Consider the following 26,739-nt stretch of genomic DNA (forward strand, 5'->3'; position numbering starts at 1 on the left):
TAGAATATGTATGTAGTTCTGTGGTCAACTAGGCCACAGCTGAAATATACATTAAACTACAAACCAAGTTACTATAAAACAATCTAGGCTGAAGACTAACAAGGTGAATTTGAGTAAGGTTAATGACATTTTATTGACATTAAGCTACAAATATATTTTCACTATAATGACAATTTCAGATGACAACTATATAGATATGTTTACCAGGTACATTGTATATACATTACAACATGTTAGATTTCTTTCTCTACATACATCTACCGATATTGGCTTGATATAGGATGACGGACGGCTAAGTTTGTTCAAAGGAATGGCATTTGACCCACATTCAAGGTCACAGGAGTAAAAAAAAAATGTGCTGAAATCCTCAGACGACGTCATCTGAATAACTAAAAGGCACATGGATTAAATCTCCTTATAAAGTAGATTGGGCTTCGCTTCTTCCATAAGTGGCAAAGGTGAGCATTGTCATTGAATGGTCTCGTATTTGGCACGAGAACTTCGGTATTGCAGTAATAATGTAACAATTGGGTAGTTCATGAGGAGTAGAATTTTGTCATGAACGATGAGGAGAACTTTGCCAAACAAGATGCGTACTGTCATGGCGAAAGATTTGAAACAAAATACCTACTCATATCTTAAGAGATGGCCGCTCAGCAATATATGCAGCTTTGCATAACGCATGACTGCATTGTGGTACTTCTTATCAGTTCTGTAACTCTCTGGTTGGTTGTGGTTTGCCGTTCAAAATGGTTTCACAGATATTATTAGGTATTTTTGAAAGTACTTTGTGTGGGATAGGGATTTACATAAACATTTGTTACTCTACGATAGGAAGTGGGTGGTTGAATCCGATTTTTCCATTTAGCCAGTACGTTGTCATTGATCCTTTCCCCTGAAATAGATCAACAATATATGCTTAGTTTGTGGCAGGAAACATTTACGGTCGATTTCTCTGTAATATATACATGTATTGTTGTCGAGATCGGGTGACATGAAAGGATGAACTTCACGTGATGATGCTATGTTGCGAATAGGAATTACAGAAAATCTGCAAAATAATCTTGATCGATGACAACCAAAATCTAACGAGGATTTTGACTTTACTTTCCTATGGTTTTCCATATTTTTGGCCTCTGCACTCGCCTCTAAAGTCCTAAAGGATGAAACTGACTGCATGGTAAAATTATTTGAAACTATTATTATACTACTAAATTCATGCTTAAAGAAATTATCCACGTGTGTAACAATACATAGCGAAAGATAAACTGTAATAAATCATTAAGAAGTTCTTGGATGACAAGAGTTTAAACGGTCACAAGGATCTGCTCTTCGTTCAGGTTTCAGTCACGTTGAAGTCTCGGTTCGATCTTGCATAAAACGTTTTTGTAATGTATAACAACTTTATAGTAAGATTGTATCTGAATTGATTTTTATGTAAGATGATTTTTTTGGAAGAATTTCAAAAAATGGTTCATTTGGCGGTCATTTTGAAAAGTGCTGTTTCTAGCATTTTGGGCAAGGCTCAAGTTTCACATTTTTGGACTTGTTTACCTAAAACCGTTATTGAGTTGGCAATTTTTAATTATTGTAATTCATTTTTTGCTGTCAAACTGCAATGTTGAATTCAATGAAAATAGTAAACAACAAAGTTTTGCGTTTTATTTTCACATTTTAGTGTAACTGGAGCACTTAAAAATATTTTCCCGAAAAACTAAAATATAACATATTAGTTCAGGACAAATATTAAACGCACTGACCCCAAATTTTTGTATTAGTTTTAGAAAGAAAAACCTTTTCCCAATTGATCTGCAAAATATCTTAGAGTTTGTCAGCCGAACGTTTTATTTTGAGCGTTAAATCTAGCGAAAATGGTAAAAAAAATAGGGTATTTTATACTTCAGAATTTAGGGTTAGGGGTTACATAAATTGCTATTTTGATTAAAATAATTGGCTAGATCAATTTAACTTCTTAATTTAAAAGAGTATGTTAGTTTTGTCAATTCCAACAATATTCATACATATCTGATGATACATTTTTAAGATATTGCTTTGATTTGTTGTGTGCATGGTCAAAACAGCAGAATTCACGTAAAATCACATATAATGTCAAATTCTAACCTTTGATTAACAATATCTCAAAAACGAGCACACCGTCATATGCTTTTTAATATCTCTGTATTCTACCCTTTAAATTGAGGTATCACATTTAAAAAGTTAGAAGTCAGAACATTTTGGATTTTCACCAAAGCAGATCCTTAATCAAGAGAGCTGTGACTAAGCGAAGAAACTATATCAAAAATGATTTTTAAGATAACGGTTATCATAAATTTGTCATGGACCCAATAACGTTTTTAATTTGTTTTTCATAAGGAAAAATAATGTTGAAATGCATTATCATTTCTTATGGTAGAAATTGTGACGTTAAGAAGCTGTTAACTACACATATACGAGATTTCAATACCTTGATAGGGATATCTCCCCTAAGGTTGATGTGATAAACTCCAAATGTTTCCAGGGCTTCCTTTGTCACACTACTGATGTGGATCCTTTTAGCTGTAATAGAATTCGACCAATGTCCTCCTTTCACTTAATAAAGTCATAGGGTAAATAATATTCTTGTGAAAAGTATAATAAATAATAGATGAATTAAAAATATCTTAAATTGTTATGTTTTTACTCTCATAATTTTAGTTAGATATATTGACAATTGTTTTCCGTAAACTCATAATTATCTTACCTATAATACTTACCGATTTTCAACATACATGAATAACATTTAATGCGTTTTAGTCAAGGTAAAAGAGACTTTCATATTTTTTCATTGTATATTATACAGTTATATCAATTAAAACGGACGATGTGTTTGTGAGGGCGCATATCTTAGATCCTATGCGTTTAACACCCCCTCCCCAATACTAAAGTAGAATCCGATCATTACAAAATGATAAATCAGGATCGATAAAAAGCCTACTCGAGGTTGCAAACTGATGATATACCAATGGAGAAAATATTCTGTATGACACGAAAACTTTTAATCAAAGAATCTCTAAACATTGAGTTGTGAATTATAAATTGATACATAATATTGAATCTACTCTCCATAAATGTATGCTTACATTCTGAGTGTTGCTTCTTTGTTTAAACAAACCAAGTAAAAACAACAAATATTTCACCATGAGAACATTATGACTACAGTATCGTTTCACGTGATGATTTTCATCTCATTACATCAGTTAAATGTTAATACGCCTGAAAATAGTCCCTTTTTCATTTCCGTTAATTGTGTTTTCTTTGCCATATATTCACATAAAAAATCATCAAATTTAACAAGAATTATTGTATTTGATGTTATTTTATGTCTTTTTGTTTTGAATAAAAAGCAAAGAAAAAGTAAATGAGATAAACGACTGGAAACTGCGAAGCGGAAGGACACGGTAAACGATAGTGCATTGGCGGGATCACTAGCTGGCTGTTCCATTAATTTAGCATTTTTTCGTATATGGTTATCAAAAGTTAGACATTTTAAAATGAATCTTCTCTTTATGTGTTTTATTCTAAATCACCCTAATGTTAATATATGAATTGAGTTTTTTTTCCATTTTCATGGCTGCTATGAAATAAGACATGGCATCCTTACTAAAATGAAGGCTTGGTTTATTTTCAAGAGTTAGAGAGAGGTATAATATAAGGCCCGAATCATTCATTATAATTGACTACTTTTAAGGTACATGTGTATGTATTTGTTTTGGTGTATACAATTGTGTTTGAATTTAAACATTAACGCAATGATGAATTAATGGCGCCTTGACAATTCTAGCCGTAACCATTTATTATTCTGTAAGTACACCTTCCTGATATATTTTCTAGGCATTGGGAATTACCCTGATAATAAAAGAAATATGTGCAAACTGCAGCTAGCGCAATCATAATCTACTGGAATGTTTTCAGTGCGAACTATTGTGTGAAGTTTTTTTATCCTTTATGCAAACGAAACACCTAAATATATATAATACTAATTCATGTATTAGGTTACTTGATATACGTCATGAACTCAACATTTGTCAATATCTAGTACCCTCTCTATTTGGTTGTTTATTTGGTGTTGACAATACTGAGCATAAAATGTATTTTAAGTGATATAAAGAAAAGAACCTTCTCCATTGGATTCCATTCTTGATGCAGTGTTGACAGTATCTCCAAAAAGGCAATATCGAGGCATGGTCAACCCAACAACTCCTACAAAAAATAAAGAAATTACTAGACTTTCATCTGGTCATCTAAATACTCCATGATGTCTTTTTAAAATGTTTCGAGAAACTTCAGAATCAATTGCGAATAATATATGAAGATAGCCCCACTCTCCTCGGGTCCAAACATCAGACTTGATACATATTTTAAAGGACAGATTTCTGTTGGCGAGGCCCACACGAAAAATCCCCTGTCAAAATGACAAACGTACGGCGTTGGGGACAGAAAGTCGGGCTAGTATTGCTGCAACAAGAAACAATTCCATTACATGAAATGCAAAGGACAATATTATGTTTTTTATTAGCATAAAAAGAACAAACACATTACAACTAATATAGATATTCTTTTTTTTATAAATCCAAGTCCGTTTTTTTTTTTTGCGTTTTCGGTCCTTGAACAGCTAGGTTCAATTTGAGGCCGGGTCTCCTTGTAGTAGATGGTGAATACATTTCTAAACACTATATAGGAGGCCCGTAGTATGCAATTCAGAGCAATAAGGGTAAAGTGTCTTACCTGAAGACAAAACCACGACAACACATCAGCCCGTTTCTCAGCTTCCTTGGAAACACAATCCGCCACTAGTAGGGTAAGTCTAACCGACTTCGCAACCCATTAATTTATATGAAACATCAAGCAACAGACTTACCTGCACAGCACATTCCTGAGTGAAGGCCTATGCGCACTCTAGTCTCATCGTTAGGTCGATGTCTTTGACGGAACGTCATAACCGCACTCAGTATAGTAAGTGACATGTCAGCTATTTGAGCGGAGTGACTGTTACCTCCCTTGCGGGAGAGTCCTCCAACAACCATATAGGCATCCCCGATCGTCTCAACCTGTTGAGAAATTGTTCGATAACTTTGATTTCACTTACAAGAATTTGACGCATTCTTATGGCAAGCCAAGTTATCATTTATTCGCGGAGCTACATGTATGTTGATCCAGTATTTTACCAAATTATACAAGATATCTTATATGTTTATAAAATATTTTATTTAAAGTTTATAAGATATCTTAATATATCTTATAAAGAACGAGACTCTCGTGAGAGCGGCAAAACCTAAAAGTTCCAGAATGACTGTTCCCTCTGTAAGGTAACTTACGGTTTGTTGGAAGGCACGCGGAACATACACAATCAACCCTCTGTCGCTCGATCGGCTAGGAACGGAGCAGATGTTTTGTTTGAGCAAACATGAACATATGACAATTATAAATCTGTTTCAACCCATTATTAGCTCACCTGCCCGAAGGGCAAGTGAGCTTATGCCGTGGTGCGGCGTCCGTCGTCCGTCCGGCCGTCCGGCGTCAACTTTTTCATTCAAACAACTTCTTCTCAATAACCAAAAGGCCAAGGGACTTGATATTGGGCATGTAGCATGCTGGGGTGAAGGGCTACAAAGTTTGTTCAAATAAATGACCTTGGCCTTCATTCAAGGTCACATGGGTCAAATAGGCTATAATCTTCAAACGACTTCTTCTCAATAACCAAGAGGCCCAGGGACTTGATATTGTGCCTGTAGCATGCTTGGGTGATGGGCTACAAAGTTTGTTCAAATAAATGACGTTGACCTTCATTCAAGGTCACATGGGTCAAATAGGCTATAATCTTCAAGCGACCTCTTCTCAATAACCAAGAGGCCAAGGGACTTGATATTGGGCCTGTAGCATGCTGGGGTGAAGGGCTACAAAGTTTGTTCAAATAAATGACCTTGACCTTCATTCAAGGTCACATGGGTCAAATAGGCTATAATCTTCAAACGACTTCTTCTCAATAACCAAGAGGCCCAGGGACTTGATATTGTGCCTGCAGCATGCTGGGGTGAAGGGCTACAAAGTTTGTTCAAATAAATGACCTTGGCCTTCATTCAAGGTCACATGGGTCAAATAGGCTATAATCTTCAAACGACTTCTTCTCAATAACCAAGAGGCCCAGGGACTTGATATTGTGCCTGTAGCATGCTTGGGTGATGGGCTACAAAGTTTGTTCAAATAAATGACGTTGACCTTCATTCAAGGTCACATGGGTCAAATAGGCTATAATCTTCAAGCGACTTCTTCTCAATAACCAAGAGGCCAAGGGACTTGATATTGGGCCTGTAGCATGCTTGGGTGAAGTGCTACAAAGTTTGTTCAAATAAATGACGTTGACCTTCATTCAAGGTCACATGGGTCAAATAGGCTATAATCTTCAAACGACTTCTTCTCAATAACCAAGAGGCCCAGGGACTTGATATTGGGCCTGTAGCATGCTGGCGTGAAGGGCTACAAAGTTTGTTCAAATAAATGACCTTGACCTTCATTAAAGGTCGCATGGGTCAAATAGTCTATAATCTTCAAACGACTTCTTCTCAATAACCAAGAGGCCCAGGGACTTGGTATTTGGTCTGTAGCATGCTGGGGTGAAGGGCTACAAAGTTTGTTCAAATAAATGACCTTGACCTTCATTCAAGGTCACATGGGTCAAATAGGCTATAATCTTCAAAGAACTTCTTCTCAATAACCAAGAGGCCCAGGGACTTGATATTGGGCCTGTAGCATGCTGGGGTGAAGGGCTACAAAATTTGTTCAAATAAATGACCTTGACCTTCATTCAAGGTCACATGGGTCAAATAGGCTATAATCTTCTAACGACTTCTTCTCAATTACTAAGAGGCCCAGGGACTTGATATTGGGCCTGTAGCATGCTGGGGTGAAGGGCTACAAAGTTTGTTCAAATAAATGACCTTGACCTTCATTCAAGGTCACATGGGTCAAATAGGCTATAATCTTCAAACGACTTCTTCTCAATAACCAAGAGGCCCAGGGACTTGATATTGTGCCTGCAGCATGCTGGGGTGAAGGGCTACAAAGTTTGTTCAAATAAATGACTTTGGCCTTCATTCAAGGTCACATGGGTCAAATAGGCTATAATCTTCAAACGACTTCTTCTCAATTACTAAGAGGCCCAGGGACTTGATATTGGGCCTGTAGCATGCTCGGGTGAAGGGCTACAAAGTTTGTTCAAATAAATGACCTTGACCTTCATTAAAGGTCACAGGGGTGAAATCGGCTTAAATCTGTAAACAATAATTTTGCGATAGCCAAGAGCCTGCAAGACCTAATATTAGGCCAATAGAATGCTGGAATGAAGGACTAGAAAATCTTTTAATAGGAATAAATCTAGCTTACTATGATATTTTAATAAAGAGGTAATCAACATAGTAGAGCCAGGTGAGCGATACAGGCCCATTGGGCCTCTTGTATGTAGTTTCAGCTTCATCTCGGCTACTTCATCGAGTGGAGGAGAGTTCATTATCTCAAATTCAAATCTCGTTTTTTATACGATATCTTATAATCGAATTATATAAGATATTTTATATAACTTCCTTTATAAGATATCTTATGTAATATATAAGATATCTCATATAACATATAAGATATCTTATGAAATAAATAAGATATCCTATATATTTTTCTTTATAAGATATCTTATATATTATATATTATATCATAAGATATCTTATAAAGAAAAGTATATAAGATATCTCATTTATTATATAAGATATCTTATAAAATATATGATATCTTATAAAGTTTATAAGATATCTTGTATAATTTTGTAAAATCCTGGATCAACGTTGCTCCGTGAATAAGCTGGCTTGCCATACATTCTATCAATATACATATTTTTGAAACAATATATTCGATGGTATATATATATATCTATATCTAATCAGCGAAGTGATGTTGCATATATTTTTACTGCCCAATCAGTGGTATTGAAGTGAAGTGACCAATCAGTTGTATTGAATTGATCTTATATTTTTACTGACCAATCAGAATTGGTCTTGCATATATTTGATATTGGTCATGCAATGAAAACGAAATGATCTCTCATCAACGAAATTCTAATGCGTCAATGGAAGTCAATGCTATAACTATGGAAAAAAATCGAAATATTCATAAAAAAACCAGTCAAGATAAAAAAGTGTAAACAGTCTTAAGTTGTCGCATCTTAATGTTATTTTATATGGTATTATATCCCCTGATAGCTTGGTTTCCCAATTCATGACAATCAAAAGATTTGTGAAAAATCTATAAAACTATTCCGGTATAAATCTTCATCGCATTAGTTAATGATATTTGTATCTGTAGCGTGCAAAATGTACTCGGTTAAACCAAAGGTTTAAAGCATTTAATTTACGATGCAATTAATGACCTTTAATTTGTTTTGTAATTAAAGTAATTAATTAATTGAACTACAGATATAAAACATTTTGTCACGGTCAATTGTTTGTTTTAACAAAGGTTAAAGAGGTTGATGGTCGATATCGAGTTATCACAGTATGCGAGGTAGACAGGATTAATTTGATGATTAAATTTCAATTGACGTGAAAGGCTTGTACTGTTCACACTACAAATACCACCACAAACTAGAACATTTCCGCTGTCAAAGCGTCACAATTCTGCGATGCAGTAGTTTGAGATACGCTTTTTCCGTAGTCAACACATTGTTAGCATTTCGTCACTATGCTGAAGCTAAATTGGGACTTGTCTATGAAGTAACATTAAGTCCAGAAGACGATGTACTCGAGTCTACGGTTATTTGATCGATTGTGGAAGTGTACTAGAGCTTTGGAGACGATCTGATGTTGACTCTGATTTTAACGATATGCAAACACGTTAATCGTCTGATACTGGAACTAAGTGAAACTCGATGTTGTATCTACCCCGTCTTCCTTTCTGAATTTGGTGACGTCTTAGCAACAAGGACCTCAGAGAAAGGCGTCAATTTAGTTTTGTCGATTTTCTTCTAACATTAAATGCTAATCTTGCAGCACTTCTGTTCATGGAACTGCCATGCTTTAGTTGCTATTGAAATCTATTTTGATCGATGCATTCTATTGTCTTTTACATATATAATACACAAATCGCCATTTTGTTATCAATATAACGATATTCGTCACAGAACATATACGCATGTTGAGTTTTTGTTTTTGTTCAGGTCAGTATATATGAATTATGACAATTACTTTGTACACGTCGAATTGGGCGATGATATCATCAAACAGAGTGTAGAGATCATTCAGAAGGTTAACAATCTGTATAGGAGTACTGGAAGCTGATATACTGGTGAATCCAACAATATCCGAAAAGAAAATCGTGACGGCTTCAAACTCCTCCGGATCAACAGTCTGTCCAGACTTCAGTTTCTCAGCGACAGCCCTGTAATGAAATATATATACGTGTATATTATTTGAATTGTATTTAATCAAAACGTCCTTTGTCTGTCCCAGGGATATTTCGTCTAGAGAATTATACTTTATAATGATTAAATTATGTTGTTTCCTTGAAGAAACTTTAAGCAAAGTGAGCGAGGGCATGCCTTCAAACCTCAAATATGACCTTTTGACCTTCAACATTGACCGATGGTCACTAGAAAATAAACAGTCATGAACACTGATAATGAGATGTTATAGCATATGAACGAAATCTTTCTTGCGGTAGTATGATATATATCTTTTACACGCGGTCTTTTCACGGACGCACTGACCTTATACGGACTCATAAAGAAAGTAATTACTATATACCACTCCATTTTCTACGTGGGGTTAACGCGATACATCAAGAGCCTCTGCTTGTGGACTTACTGAGGCAACATTCTGTAGAGAAGTCGGTCCGTCTTCAGTTTCTCCTCTTGAAGCTCAATGGTTCTATGGCTGACTAACTCTTCCAAGTTGTTTGCATATTTCTCCAATCTAGCGATCATGTTGTCCAGTATGCCGGCTTTCCTATAAGAAATCGTATCTGACATGGGGTATTTTCTCTATATAATTTATTCATGCATATCACCAATTCAAATGTCGACGATCAAAGGCGATCGCCTTCCAACTCCTATAGGGGCGATGTCGTTGCTCGGATCGTGCGTTAACAATGTGAATGAAATATTTTAAAGATCAAGGGAAGAACACTCCCCTAAACAATACAGTATGGTGACCAACACTCCCCTAAACAATACAGTATGGTGACCACAGTTGATGACTCACCCTGCTCCATCCTCAAAAGAAGTAGTCCCCACAATTGTGACCATAGAAAATAATGCTAAAGGATCTACACTCTGAGCTACAATGTACGTTCTTAAGGACTACATACAAGTCCCCATTTAGGTAGCTATAGCATATATATATTGAAAATTTGCCCAGAACATGTTATTGTTGCACCAACAGTCTTTTAGGAAACCTTCTAGATACGCATAAGGAATATCACGAACTTTTATATATAACTATAAGTGTTGAATTATACAGAAATTGGAATCGCAATTTATTGATTGTATATATTTTTATTGTATTTTTGGAGACCGGTATAGAGGATCAAAAGATCCTGTGCTGTTGATAAATTTAACTTAACTTTAACTATTAATTTAAATTACCATTTTCTATTGGAAAAAGTTGAGCATTTATGTACTTACTCTCCATGTGTCACGATGCAGGATCTACTTTGGAGCTCACACTACTTAATACGCAATCTATGAATTTGTTTTCGTAACTCCTTGAGTACCAATGGTGACTCTACGAAAAACTACGAAAAGAGACAATTTGGTTTATAATATGTTTGACGGAATAATCACAGTATTTCATGTAACACCTGGATCTGCCGGAACTTACTTCCCACTGTTCTGACTCTTGATGATACTCTTGATGGTTCCGTACGTTGGTCTTTCTGATGGCTCTTCACTCCAGCAAAGTTTCATCAGGTCAATGAGTGCAGGCTTCTCATCGTTTGAACCTTTCTGGTCAGTAATAGGACGGCAAAGACTTTGTCCTCCGCTTTTTACCTTATGTATGATATCTGAAACCAACGTAACTATATTGAATCTTGTAGGTGGAATCCAAATAAATATATGAAATACAAAAAGCGTCTTAGATTATCTTTGTGTTACTATATATTTGATACAGTATATAACTTACATCATGACCATATTATGTAGAGAGTAAATTGTCAGAATATGTCCACTTTGTTGTAATCTTGTTTTATTTAGTGATATGTGTGTTTCATCTTAATAGTCATAAGACCAAAGACGTCTGCATCTGTATCTATATCAACAAGGTGTAACACTTGATGATTGGACGATGCATCGACTGTGGAACGGAAGTAGGTTATCTATCTAACAGCTGTTTTAAAACGGACAGTCTGATTGGTCGACAATTATAGTTAGTATTGTTTTTATACAGCTGTCGACAAATCAAAATGTCCGTTTTAAAACAACTGTAAAGATAGAAACTTCCGTTCCACTGTCGCTGCATCGTCCGATCTTCAAGTGTTACACCTTGTTTTATATTGAAAACAACAAAGGCAACCCATATATTAATCATTATTACCTTATAGAATTTAAGTAGCATCTCAAGCATATCTATGTGATAATATATAGGCCTCTTTCACTCATATGAAAATGCACAAACCGAAGTGCTCAGTGAATCCCTTTTAACGGTATTGATTGCAATCGATTTCAATAAAACATATTTATAAATCAAAATACTACTGTAAGAAGATAACCTGAATGTCATGAGAATTGTCCTCTTAAGTTATGGTCTTCTGAATTGTAATTTGTTTTTGCAAAGATTCCATTGGAAAATCTAAAATAGCGCCTAGATGAGGAATGGTTGATTGTTGATGGGAGTTTTAATTGATATTTTCGCCAACAGCATGTACACATATGGTCATGGTGCAAGTACAATGTATACTTATCCTTACCTTTTGCTGTCAATGTAGGTATAGGAAAGACTCCCATGCGGTAATAGATTTCGTGTAGTACGATTCCAAAAGCGTATACGTCCCCAGCTTGCGTCCCGTTCCTGTGTTGTAAGGCTGACCTCAGTAACTCGGGGGCCGTCCATAAAAGAGCTAAAGACCCACCACAGATAATTGTTTAATTAAATTAATGATGATTACGAGACCAAATTACAAAGCTAACGATACGATTTACTAGATGGGGCCGTGAACCGAAGGACTGGTCTCATTTAGTTAATCTATATCGACGAGGTAGCACTCTAAAGTAAACAAGGCAAACGGCTTTTGCAAAATGGACAAAGTCAATTAGAGTTAGGGTTAGGGTGAAAGAGTCTGTCATTGCCATGTCTGCCATTCACGATTGTGGCTTTATTTTGATTGAACATCCGCCTTATTTACCTGATCTCGCCCCATCAGACTTTCATCTATTTCCAAAACTGAAAACAGCATTTTCAGGCACCCTAACACTAACATGCAGTGGATGACTTAATGAACAGCAAAGAAAGTGAGTTCTATAAAAGCGGCATTGAGGCCCTTAAACACCGCTGGCTAAAGTGTATAGATACTGAAGGAGATTATGTTGAAAAATAATACAATGTCCGGTAAAATTCAAATCCTTCAATATGAGGCTCACAACTTATCAATCACCCCTTGTAAGTAAATAAAACCAAACCAAACCAAATGTCACTATGGTAGACGTTATATAACACCAACAATATGATATTTAAGAGTGTGACGTTTCGATGACTACATCGTAACCTTCATCAGCCTAATGACTAATGTGCAGCGTACTAGCACTGTCATATGTAGTGTGAGATGGTAATAGACACGATTTACTGTTTAGGATGTTTCGTCTCTATCATGATGAGGGGACAGACTCTCCAACCCGAAAACAATTTCCAGATCGAATGATGTCACGTTCTCAAACTTAGAGGAAAGACAGTGATAACGGAATCGCGAGGCATATAGACGACCATCGAACAAGTCAAGTGTAGCCGACTTCTCATCTTAATACTTTCTTATAATGCCATCATGACGCCCCCAACCCCTCCAATATTGCTTTCATCAATCAGAATATCCAGTAATCTCTAGTTATCAGGTTAAGTCCTATTATTGAGATTCAAATTGTGCGATTTGTGATACATTGTTTATATAAAATACAGTGTTTTACTTTAATAAAAAATATACTTGTGTATATATATCCAAAGCTTACGTAATGGGTTTATTATTTTGAATATCTTACTGACTTGATAGGATGTTAATCATATCTTCATTCTGGATTTGATCATGACGAAAACAAAACAGTGCGCGAACTCCACAATCAAAATACACATAATATCCAGAACAATACATATAATATCCAGAAAAAAACTATCAATGACGAATTTATCACATCAACAATGTTGTTTCCGGAAAGGTTTCGCCGGGGCTGATGCAACGTATATATATATATTTACAGTTAACGCCCTTACCTTTATAACGCTCCTCCTCATATTCTCTCTGCTCTGTATTGGTACCTACAAAACCACTGATGCCATAGTCAGTTAGTTTCAGTACCCATCTATTGTCCACGATACAGTTGGAACTCTTCAACCTCCCAAACGACTTCAACACAGACTCCGACAAATAAACCAACCCCTTTAAAGACAGGAATTTGAAATCAATTGTTTTCAAAAGTAATTTCATAATGGTGCACACGAATAGAAGTAAGGGTATATTACCTTAATATATAAACATACATGCAGATTTTGGTTTTATCTCATCTGAATTAGTTAGCGTCTGTACCTCTTGTTTACTGCACTGAATCTATATAGTTAAAATATATATAACGGTATGTTTTAATGCCGCTTGTATTGGAAAGATGGAGCATAAAATAGAAAATACAATCTATAACCTAAATGGTTCCCGCATTACAGAATCCTTTGCTCAACTGTGTCTTTCTTTTAAACTTACTACCAGCTTTATTGAAACTGCAAATAAGAGTTGAACTCGTAGTATCAACTCTGTTAATCAGGCAGTGCAAATATAACGGGGATACAAACTAGTAAAGGGTAAACTGAGGGAATTATAACCAAACCACAATGTCGAACATTACAAGCACGATGTGAATGCTGTAAACCAATTTATTTTCGCTGCGACTTAATTTCCTATTTTCATGCCCAATGACATTTTTGCGGTGATGCAATACAGCGATTTAGAGCCATTAAATGCCTACTCTCTGTGACTGAAATTATTTCGCGGCGATAAATTTCGCGAATTTTAACCAGACGCGAAATACGCGAAAATGAATCACTCGTAAAATTAAGTCTGTTTTACAAAACAGCGAATTGGACGGTATAGACTTGTGTATTGCTTTATTATGTGTACATTTAATTATGTATAGGTCAAGCACTTGCTTCCTGAGGGCGACATCTAAGGAAAATTTCCTTAAACTATTTTATTTTAACAGATAAGATTCTGTGTTAAAGAAGATGGTATCGTATGACTCTAACTTGGAGTATGAAACTTTAAATCAATTGTAACAGGTCATTAATATATGATCTCTATAATGCATTACCTCTAGACAATCCGATATTAATGACATTTTAAAGGTCCAGTCAAGTTTGATGTCATCGTTTTGTAAAACATCCTGCAAATAAATTAGAAATACATTAACACAAATTGTGAACGAGGACAATTTTATTACTCGTGCCCCGACCGGGCCTCGAGCTCACGATCTAAGGCACCTAATCGCCTAGCAAGAAATACCACTGTGCCATATCCATGTATAGTTATTATAAAGACTTTAAAATTAAAATCTTTGCAATACATGTTAGTATGTTCAATTCATTTAACTATTAATTATCTTATTAAATTGTTATTGAATGTCATATATTTTACTTGAAAACACGTCGATATTAAAAACTTTGTCCCCAGAAAAATTGAACTTGCCATGGAATTCGCCGAAATGTTTATGACGTAAAAGTTGTAATATCAGCGGATCAGTGTATGATTGTGTTTTTCTGTAAAACGTTAAGTTGACCCAGATTGGAAAATGAGTAAGTATATATCTAGGATAGAATGCTGCATTGCAACTTGAATTTTGCCACAAGGTTATAACTGATCTCTTTCGAAGAAAACATTAGCTGACATTACTGAATTCGAGGATTGGACATTCGTCCCGGGATTGAGATATCTTCGTTAGGTAGGACATTGCTGTTTTCCCTCCATCTATTTCTTTCAAAATCGCGTGTAGTTTACCAATGACTTCCGGCTGTAAGTAGGTAATGTATTTATGCCACGAACACAAAATTTGAATACATTAGTTTAAGGATAAAACATAAATCAATTTGATAGTTTCTGTTGCAATTAAGGCATTATTTGAAGTATGCAAAAATGCAAGGAAATTATGCGTGTATTTTCATTTATGCCACTCACGTATTCTCATGTCACTTTCGTATTGTGACGCCACTGACTTACGGTTCAGCGCGTGCAATATGTCATACTAAAGTAATTTAGTGCTTGTCGGAGAAATCTTTCACATAATTAAATGGGGACAAATCAATGTATAATTTAAATTATATATTGTAATATCACTAGCCTGAAGACTGCCTTTAGAACAGTACTGGAACAACACACAAATGTTTGGCGAATCAATGCAGGCGCCGATAAACGGGTTGATGTTGTCATGAGTCATCTCCTTCATCTACAATAAAAAAGATGCAAACTTGATATTTTTTACAACAATTGCGAAACAAGTTATATCAATTTATATTAATCACTCTTGTTGGACCGGATGGAAGCGTGCGAGGGGTCTTCCTGTGGAAGGGAAACCAGAGTACCCGGGGAAAACCCACGTGGTCAGGCAAGTGGCCCCATACCTTTTCACGTCCGATCGTGGAGTCGAACCACGGCCGCCTAGGTGAAAGGCAAGTGTGTTACCACTGTGCGATTCGACCACCCATCTTCTCATCTTCAATAAACCTAAAGTATTTCAAGCTTATCAAGCAGAGTGATATGTGATCAAAATATCTGCCACGTATTCATTTTAACAAGTTTATTAAATTCTTTTCGACTTTTAAGTGGATTTCCCCCTAATTTGCGAAACAACCTACTGAGACATGTAATCATCCCAACAGATTGTACTAAAGACAAGCAAGCTATTTTTCACAACAAGTGAAGACTTCGAAACAGAACAGCCAGAAATGGATTAAACTGCATCAAATAATTTTTCTTCTTCTAGAACTCGGCCGTGATGCTAAGGGCCTAAAATGTTAACACCTAGGAAGTGACTGAAAACAGGTTGACAGGAATGTCAAAATCTGGACTGGGAGCTGCAACAACACCATAATTCAATAAATTTATATTTAAAGTTTCGTTATTAGATTCCAAAGGAGGTCAATCACATGTGGATAGTCTGACCAGTGTCACTATTTTAATGAAGGAAGTGTGACACATAGGTTACAGCAAACCTGATGTAAGTAAGTCAACCAGAAATGTCTACCACATGCAAGGGGCCGCGGTGGTCGAGTGATGAAGGTGTCCCCACACTTTGTCACTAGCCCTTCACCTCTGGGTTGCGAGTTCGAAACCTACGTGGGGCAGTTGCCAAGTAAGTTAACCAGCATTGTCTACCACATGCAATCCCAAAACTAGACGATGTTGATTTTTGTGAACTCGACGATTGAGACATGCCTTTTTAAAGAGCTGAATAACTAGGATATCTAACACTAAAAGAATATGCTTTCATAACAATGTTATTTCAGATTAAAATAAAATCTATGATATTGTGTAATATTGAAGCATTACACTGTAACTAGACTCCCAAAAATGAGTCACAGCATCTCAGATGTAGATTTTTAAGGTTACAGTTACCACCAAGAGCTCCACAAAATCCTGTCTGGCCAGCATCACCGTTTGATTCATGGACATACGTATGGACACTGTCAACCCCTTGTACTTGCCAGTAGTGATAAAGCTGCACTCATTCTCACCATTATTAGATATGGTAGCGAGACTCAGCTTACTGAACTAGAAAAAGAAATAAACTATTTTCATTCTGAAGGTATTTCCCTTTACAACTATAATCCATTCAAAGTATTATCTGAACATCTTTTAGTTGAATTTGAAACATGTATGATAACTGAATGCATGATTTGTTTTGTGCATGATAAAGACAATAATACCCAATGATTCAAGAACATGCTGATACCAATATATATTCAATAGTTTACGCACATGTAAAATAAACTATTTATCAAAAATTTCAAGGATTTTGTCTTATGGGCCAATAATATATTCAAGTTGCTCCTTATAACTTGACCTTATGTGCACAATCACTGTGTAAATCTATCTTTATTGATGGACTCTTTTTCGGCATAGCCGTTTAATTTTCTTTTGGCTCCAGATATGACGCGACAGGTGGCGTTACTGATCAAGATGAAGTATGTGATTGGTCAATGTAGCGGTAAATGCAAAATGCAGATATGCAGTTAAAAACGAAACGAAAGATAAGATTGAATGCAAGCTGAATAAGTAAATTATCTTTTTAAATGACACATTGATAAAATCATATTCCTGATTCAAATGCAGTCTTATTATTACCAAAACTGATTCAAACTGATATAATTTTGTTATTTGTGCTAAAACGCTTTAGTTCGTTAATTTATTTCACCGTCAGCATTAAAACTATGCCGTTTATCTTTTTTAAAGATATTTCTTGTTCGTTTTGCTTTCTTGCTGTATCAGTCAATCAAAAGCGGCAATACTAACTACAAACGGGAAATAGCTACATTTATTTAACCAATGAAAATATTTGTTAGAAGCAAGATTATATTATTAAAAAGTGTGACGCCATATAGTAAGTAACTCTACAGAAAGAAATAAACATACAATGCGTACCATACTACCAACGCCGGCCTGAGTTTTGTTTTTGTAAACGTCTTCATACTGCACTTTCCATAACATCTTCCTTATTTCGCTCTCATGAACATTTTTTCTGTGAAGAAAAATGAAAAACAGTATCCCTTATTATGTCAGATAAATGATTTATGTTACTCATATTTAAATGACGACCAACAACCGTAATATATAGGAACAATAACACACACAAGTAGACAATATGCTGTAAATTTAACACCTGAACTACTTTATCGTATGTAGGTGGGGAATATTTTCCTTATCATCGACTACATGAAAAGCAACCAGGAAAATATCAGATAACAATGGTTTTGTTCTCAATTAAAAAACCCAACGTATTTAAGTGCTTTTACGGTTTATATGTTTTCCTGAAGTATGCTGGTGTTACTTGAACATTTATTACTTTAATAATGAATACATATTTGGTGACCGAAATCATAACAGCTATAACATTGATAAAAACCTGACTAAGTTCGAATCTTGGAGCAACTTAAACACGTACGTTATACATATGTACGTTTAACATTCCATGGGTTCATATTTACCTGTGCCACATAAATATCAGAATAGCAGACACTGATATGGCGATGAGGGGGCAGATCGTCCCAAAAACCACCGGTATGGCATCTACGGAAAACATACAAGTTTGGGAAATAAAACTAGATTACAAAATGTAATATTAGGTAGTCGATATTTGTAACATAATGCTTAGTAAGTTTATCGTATTATAAAAATGTTGATAATGAACTGTATTAAGGGCCTAAACTATTTTAAATTATTGCAGAGTACTGCAAAATCTGGCATAATTTAATATAACCTTCAGTTATACTTTTTCAAACTAGAGGTACAGCATAATATGAGGATAATGACTATTGTGATCTGTCCGTGGGGTAGCTAGACACAATCTATAGTGTCTTAATTGCTATATCCTATGGCTGATTTTTTTTTCAAAAATATTATAATTACATCACATACATATTGCAAAACACATCAAGGATTAAAAAAAACTGTCCTAAAATTTTACACCAATTCCTCTCATCATTGAAATATGTGACGATGGGCTCAATTACACTGTACTGTTAAGAACCTGACTGTGAAATTTACAGTGTACATGTACAACATATCAATGGAGGTTAACAAAGCTATGTTTTCATGCATAATATTTCAATATTATTTTTATATATAGTGTCATAATACTAACCATGTAAACAATTCTGCCTTTTTAATTTATTAGATAATTACTACACCCCATCTTATTAAAATATTATATATTTTCATTTAATGTAGTGAATAATTTTATGTCACATAATGAAACATTTGATTTTTTTTACCTTTTCCTTTTTTGATATCATTAGTCAGAGATATGCAATTTTGTCGAAATCTTAGCATATACATTTTCTTGGATATATTATTTTCATATTGTTCACTAAATATTTTAAAATTAGTGCTAAAATAATTGGTATGAGACACAATTAATTATTTACTACCTCTCTGTGAAAATGGTGACGTCATATGTTTATTAATTTATTGACCAATATAAACGTACACGCAAATATTACTTCGAGATCAGGAAGGAAGCAATCGCGATTCCCGACCAGTATGTCAGTATGAGAAAAAAAACAAAGTTAGTTCAAATAAAGAAAAGTTATCAAACGGAATTATGACTCTTGGTAGCGAAACGATTTTGAATCGGAATAAACGTCTCCATAGTTTCTCGCAAAACAATGACGAGGTATCAATCCCATCATATCTTATTAGGTTTTTGTTATGGCAGAGGTGTCGACATTTTATTAACACATTGAGAGTGTCACTACCAGGATCATTTGTTCAAGAAGGTGAAGCGTCTTGTGTTTCATCGACAACCTCCGACATTCTAAAAGTCAACCAAATCAATAACGCGTACTCTAGGAGGAAACCAATAGAATTTCAACAAGACAAATGTTCTGTCAATAAAAGACATTCAAATTCTATTTGACAAGAAAATAATTGGAGAATCATTGATTTGATAACAAAATATTCTCGTAATAAATGTGCATATTTGTAATGAAGTGAATTAACCTCTAAAAAGAATATACTAGAGTATCATATACTAATAGAGATTTGTTTTATTTATCGTTATAGCTTGTCCACATTTGTCATTTCTTTACGTGTATGCTAACTTACTGTACGGTGTAGGGGGGCATCCCAAGTTGTCGAACCCACACACGGGAACGGCAGGAGGAGGCAACCCATTTCGGTCAACCAAAGCGGGTCTTCCGATAACTGGAAAACCTGTTTAAATATCCATAAACTATGTTAAATTTAACGTAATCATACCAAGTCGTGTATAAGTCTGCAACTGTTTAATAATAAGATTTTTTCACAATGAAAAATACATTTTGAATTCATGTGATGTACTTACTTCAGTGGCTGTGATGTCGACAGTAGCCATTATACGAGACACCCCGGATGAGTTCTTCCAATCTAGGATCCAGAAAACCGTTTCTCGGTCGCCATTGTCATCAAACGACACTGTCCCGTCAGGACCTAAAGTTTCAGTCGTGGATAAAAGAACATATCCCACAGAGCTTGGATTGGTAAATACAATGATGAATAATGATACAATGAAAGTCATTATGTTTTTATTTTGTATGCTATACGCTATTATATTATTTGGTATCAGTCGTTAAAGCAACTATAGCTGTAGATTTCATACTCGATAAACGAGGATTTCTTTTTTATGAATAGTGAAATAGGTTGAAGATACAGCGATACAAGAGCCTTTGTCGAAAAATATTCCATGCTTACATGTTTATGGATTTTAAAACCTTGTTTACCTCGATTGATTTTTGTAAACAATGCTACACGAAGACACCTGAACGGGTCACGTGGGTGTTACCGACGTGTCTGAGCGCGATAATATATGCATTCTTGTAAGACCTACCGAATTCGACTGTTATTGTTTGCACTGATTTGGATATTTACAAAAATCGGTTACGGTTAAATAAGGGAAAGTGTTAGTGATACGATTTACATAATTATGCATTTAAAAAAATAATATTTTCCAACAGTGATTTTTAAAGTTTCGGTCACTTTATGTATTCATCGGAATACACTTTATATCCAGATGTTTGTGTTGTTATACAAACAATACAGTGTAAACACACATCAACTAACAATGTGATGACCATTATATTATATAGAATTATGTAACATGTATTTATTTATCAATATTCTGTGTTGACTGAATGATTCACTAATTTGGAGACGAAGCACAATCACTTTAAGTATTGTATATTGGTATTTTCCAATACCTTGAAATGTGAGGTTTTCTGTGAAAAGGAACATATTGCGTCCATGCCTGTAATCAAGGTTATTCTCCACAGTGTGATTCAACCAATAAAACCAAACCATAGCGGCGTCGTATACATTCGCCGCATTACTGGAACCCTGTAAACAATAATGAGTTATACAATAAGAACAATCGTCATAAATCGGTCACCTTATTCGATCAATGAATTATTTGGATGAATATACCGTAATTGTAATGATCTTGGCGCACTAAAATCTTAGTGCATTATTTAATTCAAAAATATGAGCGCGATAACGAATTTGCGCAATCACATTAATTGCCGTAGAAAATATTAAAAAGAAACTGTACTTAGCGTAATCCAACTTAGCAATTTGCTTTCGCTGCTAAAACTGACAATTAACGAGTATATTAACAGTATTCAATTGATGGCGAAAATGCAGCAAGTTAAAATTTTTATTGTCTCAAGATTGTGAACAAAAAAATAATATTTGATCGTTTCCATTTCAACAACTCTAGTAACACAATACCGAACGTTTTGCTTATAATGACCATATATCCATTATCCGTAGCCTCAGTGTTGTTCCATGGCTCTTCATGCATGCGCAAAGGCACTTCGGCGATAAGTTGTTGAATACGGTGTTTCGAAGCTTCATCCATCCATTGTGCCTGTAAAATCTATAAACAAAACAAAATTCTTTTGATGTTGTATGCACGTTATTCTTACGTGTTTTTTTCCTGTTTTTTTTTCATTTGTTTTGGTTTAGTTTATTGTTTTTTGTTTCTGTTTGTGTGTTTATATAGGTATATATATATTTCGCCTAACTGTCCTGTTATCAGTGGTGTAACATCCTGAACAAGATAAACTCATATGTAGTAACGCATATCATTTTGCTGACATCACCTGTCGTTGTAAACTAAATCATAAAATACGCTCATTCCTTCATATTCATGCATATAAAACAGTTTTCACTGGCGAATATTGACAGTACGTCTGTAAAAAGGAAAATTATCTGTATCCATCGTCGTTCACAAGTTCAACAATCAACATAAGTTTTGTAGAGCTTTAATTACAACGCCGCTAGGGCTGTTTTTGGATGTTGGAGGGAATCCCGTGGATGGGGGTTTGGAACAACGTGCTATTAGCGGGAACACAACTCTCAAAGTCAGTTGAGTCATGAAAAAGATGAAAAAGTATTCGAGGTAACCCAGTATATTTTATGTAATTCGACTTAAGTAGGGTTTTCAAGTTTGCAGATTTTTAGATGACGAAGTTGTACCGATATATCAATATTTTGTCATACTTTTAATGTATACTTAATATTTAATGTGGAATTAATTTCATTTTAAAGATGAAAAACAAAGAAAACTATCTGTACCAAAAGATAATGTGGGGACCATAATCATGCCCAACGCCATATTCCTACACGTAAGACTTCACGCTCTACAACAATCATTTTGAAAGGACGGTCCGAAACAGTTTCGTTTTCTGTTGTTATTTGTCACGTTTAATTGCTGTTTAATGAATGAGTATTTGATGAAGGACTGCACTATAGTAGCACAGCAAAGTAACCATATTATAGCGAAAACATTTCCCTATCTTCGCTTCCGTTAGATTTGAACTGGATAAAATCAACGATCTTGAACGTGGTGAATAAGAAGCACATATCTGATGGGTCAAAACCAAAAATTACTGTGAAGTTAATAAATTTCACAGAGCTAATATTTCGTTTTTGTCCTTGTCGGACCTAGTTCACGGTTATAACGTTTCCCGAAACAAACGCCTGGTAGATATTCTGCGAAAACTGCCTATACATTGGAGAGTGTATATAAATATTCATATTAAATTACCGCAAATATAGCGAGAATAAATCCGCAACGAATATTACCAACTACACAGTATATCACCACTCATGATGCTGATATTTTCAGATACACTGATAAAGGAAGTAAGTACTCTTACTTTAACGACGTGTGTATATGCCTGTTTAGCCTCATTGTCGTCGCTGTCTCCTATTTGCCACGGGCTGTACGCAGCTTCGCCAGAAATGGCAAATGGGTCGATGAATACGTATTCGCCATTGCACATGCCTAGCCGACAGGCGTGGAGCAAAATCCTCCGAAATAATCGCGACGAGCAGACGACAATAACTGAAAAAGTCATGAAGGAAAACTATCTCAACACAGTGCAATCAGTGCAGACGTTTAAAAATGGCACGAATTGTTTACAGTACCGACATGGATTCAATTGCACATACATTAACGTAGTAAATGATTATTTCCAATCCGTTTTACTATTGGTGTTCGCAGATACCTGATATAATATCTGGTTACTGTCTGTTAACTAGGGTATTTTATCAAATAATCTGTAAAAGAAATTCTAATCAGGTATTTCTCAATACCGGCACCATTGAAAAAGCGGAAACCAAAAACATTAGATCTGATGCTATTCACTGTACTGTTTAAGGTGATATAACGCGCTAATGAAGAGTGTCACTTAAATTAGCAAAATGGCATTCATGCTTTTACTGTTTTGTCTAAAATTAACTTTTCCAGAAAAAGGTATTCCGCAAGAAGTTAAACAACTTGAAATAATCATATGTGAGTTTAATTGTGTTAAGAAAGCAAAGTATTTGTCTTTTATTCGAAAAGAGACATACTTCTCGCAGTGGCTCGTAGATTAAGCAAGTTCTTGATCATGTCGTCATCCGTTATGGTATTTCTGTCAAACTCGGTGTATGAGGCTATCGATATCTCTGTTTTTTGTAGTGCCTGCACGATGCTGTTTGTCACGTAAAGACATATTGCTGGAATATAGAAATAAGTTGTAGGATACATAAAGCTGAAGGGATGTTACGAAAATGTGTCGTAAATAATTATTGCTGAAATACACCAAAAATGACTTACCATATTTTTGCTGAACTACACAAAATAAAGCGATTTAATAAATTGTTGCTGAACTACACTAAATAAAGTGAGGTAACCAATCACTGCTGAACTACATGAAAGAAAGTGATGCAATGAATTGTTGCTGAGCTACCCAAAACAAACTGAAATGACTCAAAGATAATCAATAATCAAAACGACATTGTATCTTTTGAAATATTAAACATAGATGGGATGGGTCTAATCCGTTCTGTTCATGAGACAACAAAAATACTTCTCTTTCGATTCAAGAACAGCCAACGTACCGTAATCCTCTCCAAATATTCCAAGTCTGTTCCATGAAAAGTAGTTCATGAGTTGTAGCACTGTATTACCTACTTTGTCAGTTGGCCCTTTTGTGCGAACTAACGTCTTAAAGAGTTCTTTGTCGGACAAAAGTACGTCTACGGCCGACCAGGATACATGCGGGATGTTATAGTGCGACGTCATATACGAAACTGGGATATTAGCTATTCCAAAAAAAAAGAAGCTATTATCATCAAAAATACAAGGTAGAGATTATCGTCACTGCGATGACCTTAGTAGAAGAATGTTTGATTTCAGCAGTATTCTTGTTGCTAAAAACATTTATTGAAAGCGCATCAGTCAAAATATAAGCCAGAGGAAAAAGATATGCTTCTTCTCGTAATTGATAAAATATTGTAAATATGCATATTGAAGCGGTGATCGTATTTGATCTCTTTTGATATTGAACGCATTCCGCTTAATAATGAATTCTTTAATCACTCTTTCTTTCTGTTCATTGTCATATTCGGCAAGCATTTTCGGTGTATTTTCGGCATACATTGAATGCAGTAAACTCACGTTTCCCTCTTGATGAACGGAATAGCAGGATTTTCACACTCAACAAGATCTCATCCATATATTTTGGAGGAACGTTAGATCGATGTCAGTATAATATGACCTTGTGCAGATAAATGTTCATATCACTGACTCGAACGCATATCATGTTTAGTTTAATTCACATCAATTTCATAGCAAATAAAAGAAAAGTGGATTGGACAAAAGTTATATAACCTACTTACATTCTTTCCGTAACAAGGGTGTATATACAAATTTTGTCTCGGAACAGATTATTTATACTAATATTGTATTTTAACGAAGACAGGGATAGCGATAGAAAGGAGCAGAATAGATAAGGAACACCAACAAAAGTATAATGAAAGGAGCAGAATAGATAAGGAACACCAACAAAAAGACTATGAAAGAAGCAGAACAGATAAGGGACACAAGCAAAAGTATAATGAAAGGAGCAAAATAGATAAGGAACACCAACAAAAGTATCATGCAAGGAGCAGAATAGATAAGGAACACCAACAAAAATGTAATGAAAGGAGCAGAATAGATAAGGAACACAAACAAAAGTATAATGAAAGGAGCAGAATAGATAAGGAACACCAACAAAAATATAATGAAAGGAGCAGAATAGATAAGGAACACCAACAAAAAGACTATGAAAGGTGCAGAACAGATAAGGAACACCAACAAAAATATAATGAAAGGAGCAGAACAGATAAGGAACACCAACAAAAATATAATGAAAGGAGCAGAACAGATAAGAAACACCAACAAAAATATAATGAAAGGAGCAGAATAGATAAGGAACATCAACAAAAGTATAACGAAAGGAGCAGAATAGATAAGGAACACCAACAAAAATATAATGAAAGGAGCAGAATAGATAAGGAACACCAACAAAAATATAATGAAAGGAGCAGAACAGATAAGGAACATCAACAAAAATATAATGAAAGGAGCAGAACAGATAAGGAACATCAACAAAAATATTATGAAAGGAGCAGAACAGATAAGGAACACCAACAAAAGTATAATGAAAGGAGCAGAATAGATAAGGAACACCAACAAAAGTATCATGGAAGGTGCAGAATAGATAAGGAACACCAACAAAAATATAATGAAAGGAGCAGAACAGATAAGGAACATCAACAAAAATATTATGAAAGGAGCAGAACAGATAAGGAACACAAGCAAAAGTATAATGAAAGGAGCAGAATAGATAAGGAACACGAACAAAAGTATAATGAAAGGAGCAGAATAGATAAGGAACACCAACAAAAGTATCATGAAAGGAGCAGAATAGATAAGGAACATCAACAAAAGTATAATGAAAGCAGAACAGATAAGGAACACAAACAAAAGTATAATGAAAGGAGCAAAATAGATAAGGAACACCAACAAAAGTATAATGAAAGGAGCATGATAGATAAGGAACACCAACAAAAGTATCATGAAAGGAGCAGAATAGATAAGGAACACCAACAAAAAAGTAATGAAAGGAGCAGAACAGATAAAGAACAACAACAATAAATAGAATGTGTAGGGTTTTGTAAGATAAAGAACAGTTTATCTGGTCTTGTCGACGTAAGTAGATTACTTTTCTTCCACACAAATCCTTCTGTTTTCTTATGTTCGTCACATCCTGTGCTCAGTACCGCTCTCTATATTCACTTGTAATCCTTATTAGGTCTCACTTCGAATTCATATATTTGGCTAACTTCGCCGACAAGACCAATGGAACCAGGCACACTCAATACGACATGAAATTGACTATACGATAAATGATACAT

The 26,739-nt window shown here is 35.1% G+C and overlaps 2 protein-coding genes across 2 annotated transcripts; one reads left to right on the forward strand and one right to left on the reverse strand.

Annotated features, from left to right (window-relative positions):
- Positions 1 to 114: 114 nt before the first annotated feature.
- LOC117332154 (atrial natriuretic peptide receptor 1-like) lies at positions 115 to 24,580 on the reverse strand. The gene is made up of 21 exons (XM_033891039.1): positions 24,397 to 24,580; positions 23,866 to 24,012; positions 23,169 to 23,356; positions 21,758 to 21,883; positions 21,210 to 21,345; positions 20,314 to 20,442; positions 20,080 to 20,187; positions 18,462 to 18,543; positions 17,899 to 17,995; positions 16,873 to 17,028; positions 15,599 to 15,703; positions 14,576 to 14,647; positions 13,491 to 13,656; positions 11,983 to 12,132; positions 10,896 to 11,079; positions 9,882 to 10,022; positions 9,264 to 9,456; positions 4,898 to 5,087; positions 4,156 to 4,239; positions 2,465 to 2,556; positions 115 to 895 (listed from the first exon to the last, which is right to left on the reverse strand). Exons 1-21 carry the CDS (start codon positions 24,578 to 24,580, stop codon positions 821 to 823), a joined length of 2,805 nt encoding a protein of 934 aa, XP_033746930.1. The 3' UTR covers positions 115 to 820.
- Positions 24,581 to 24,763: 183 nt separating this feature from the next.
- Positions 24,764 to 26,479, forward strand: LOC117332155 (myb-like protein X). The gene is made up of 2 exons (XM_033891040.1): positions 24,764 to 24,775; positions 25,256 to 26,479. Exons 1-2 carry the CDS (start codon positions 24,764 to 24,766, stop codon positions 26,477 to 26,479), a joined length of 1,236 nt encoding a protein of 411 aa, XP_033746931.1.
- Positions 26,480 to 26,739: the final 260 nt, after the last annotated feature.

Source organism: Pecten maximus, chromosome 8 (genome assembly GCF_902652985.1).
Source record: "Pecten maximus chromosome 8, xPecMax1.1, whole genome shotgun sequence".
Taxonomy (NCBI): Eukaryota; Metazoa; Mollusca; class Bivalvia; order Pectinida; family Pectinidae; genus Pecten; species Pecten maximus.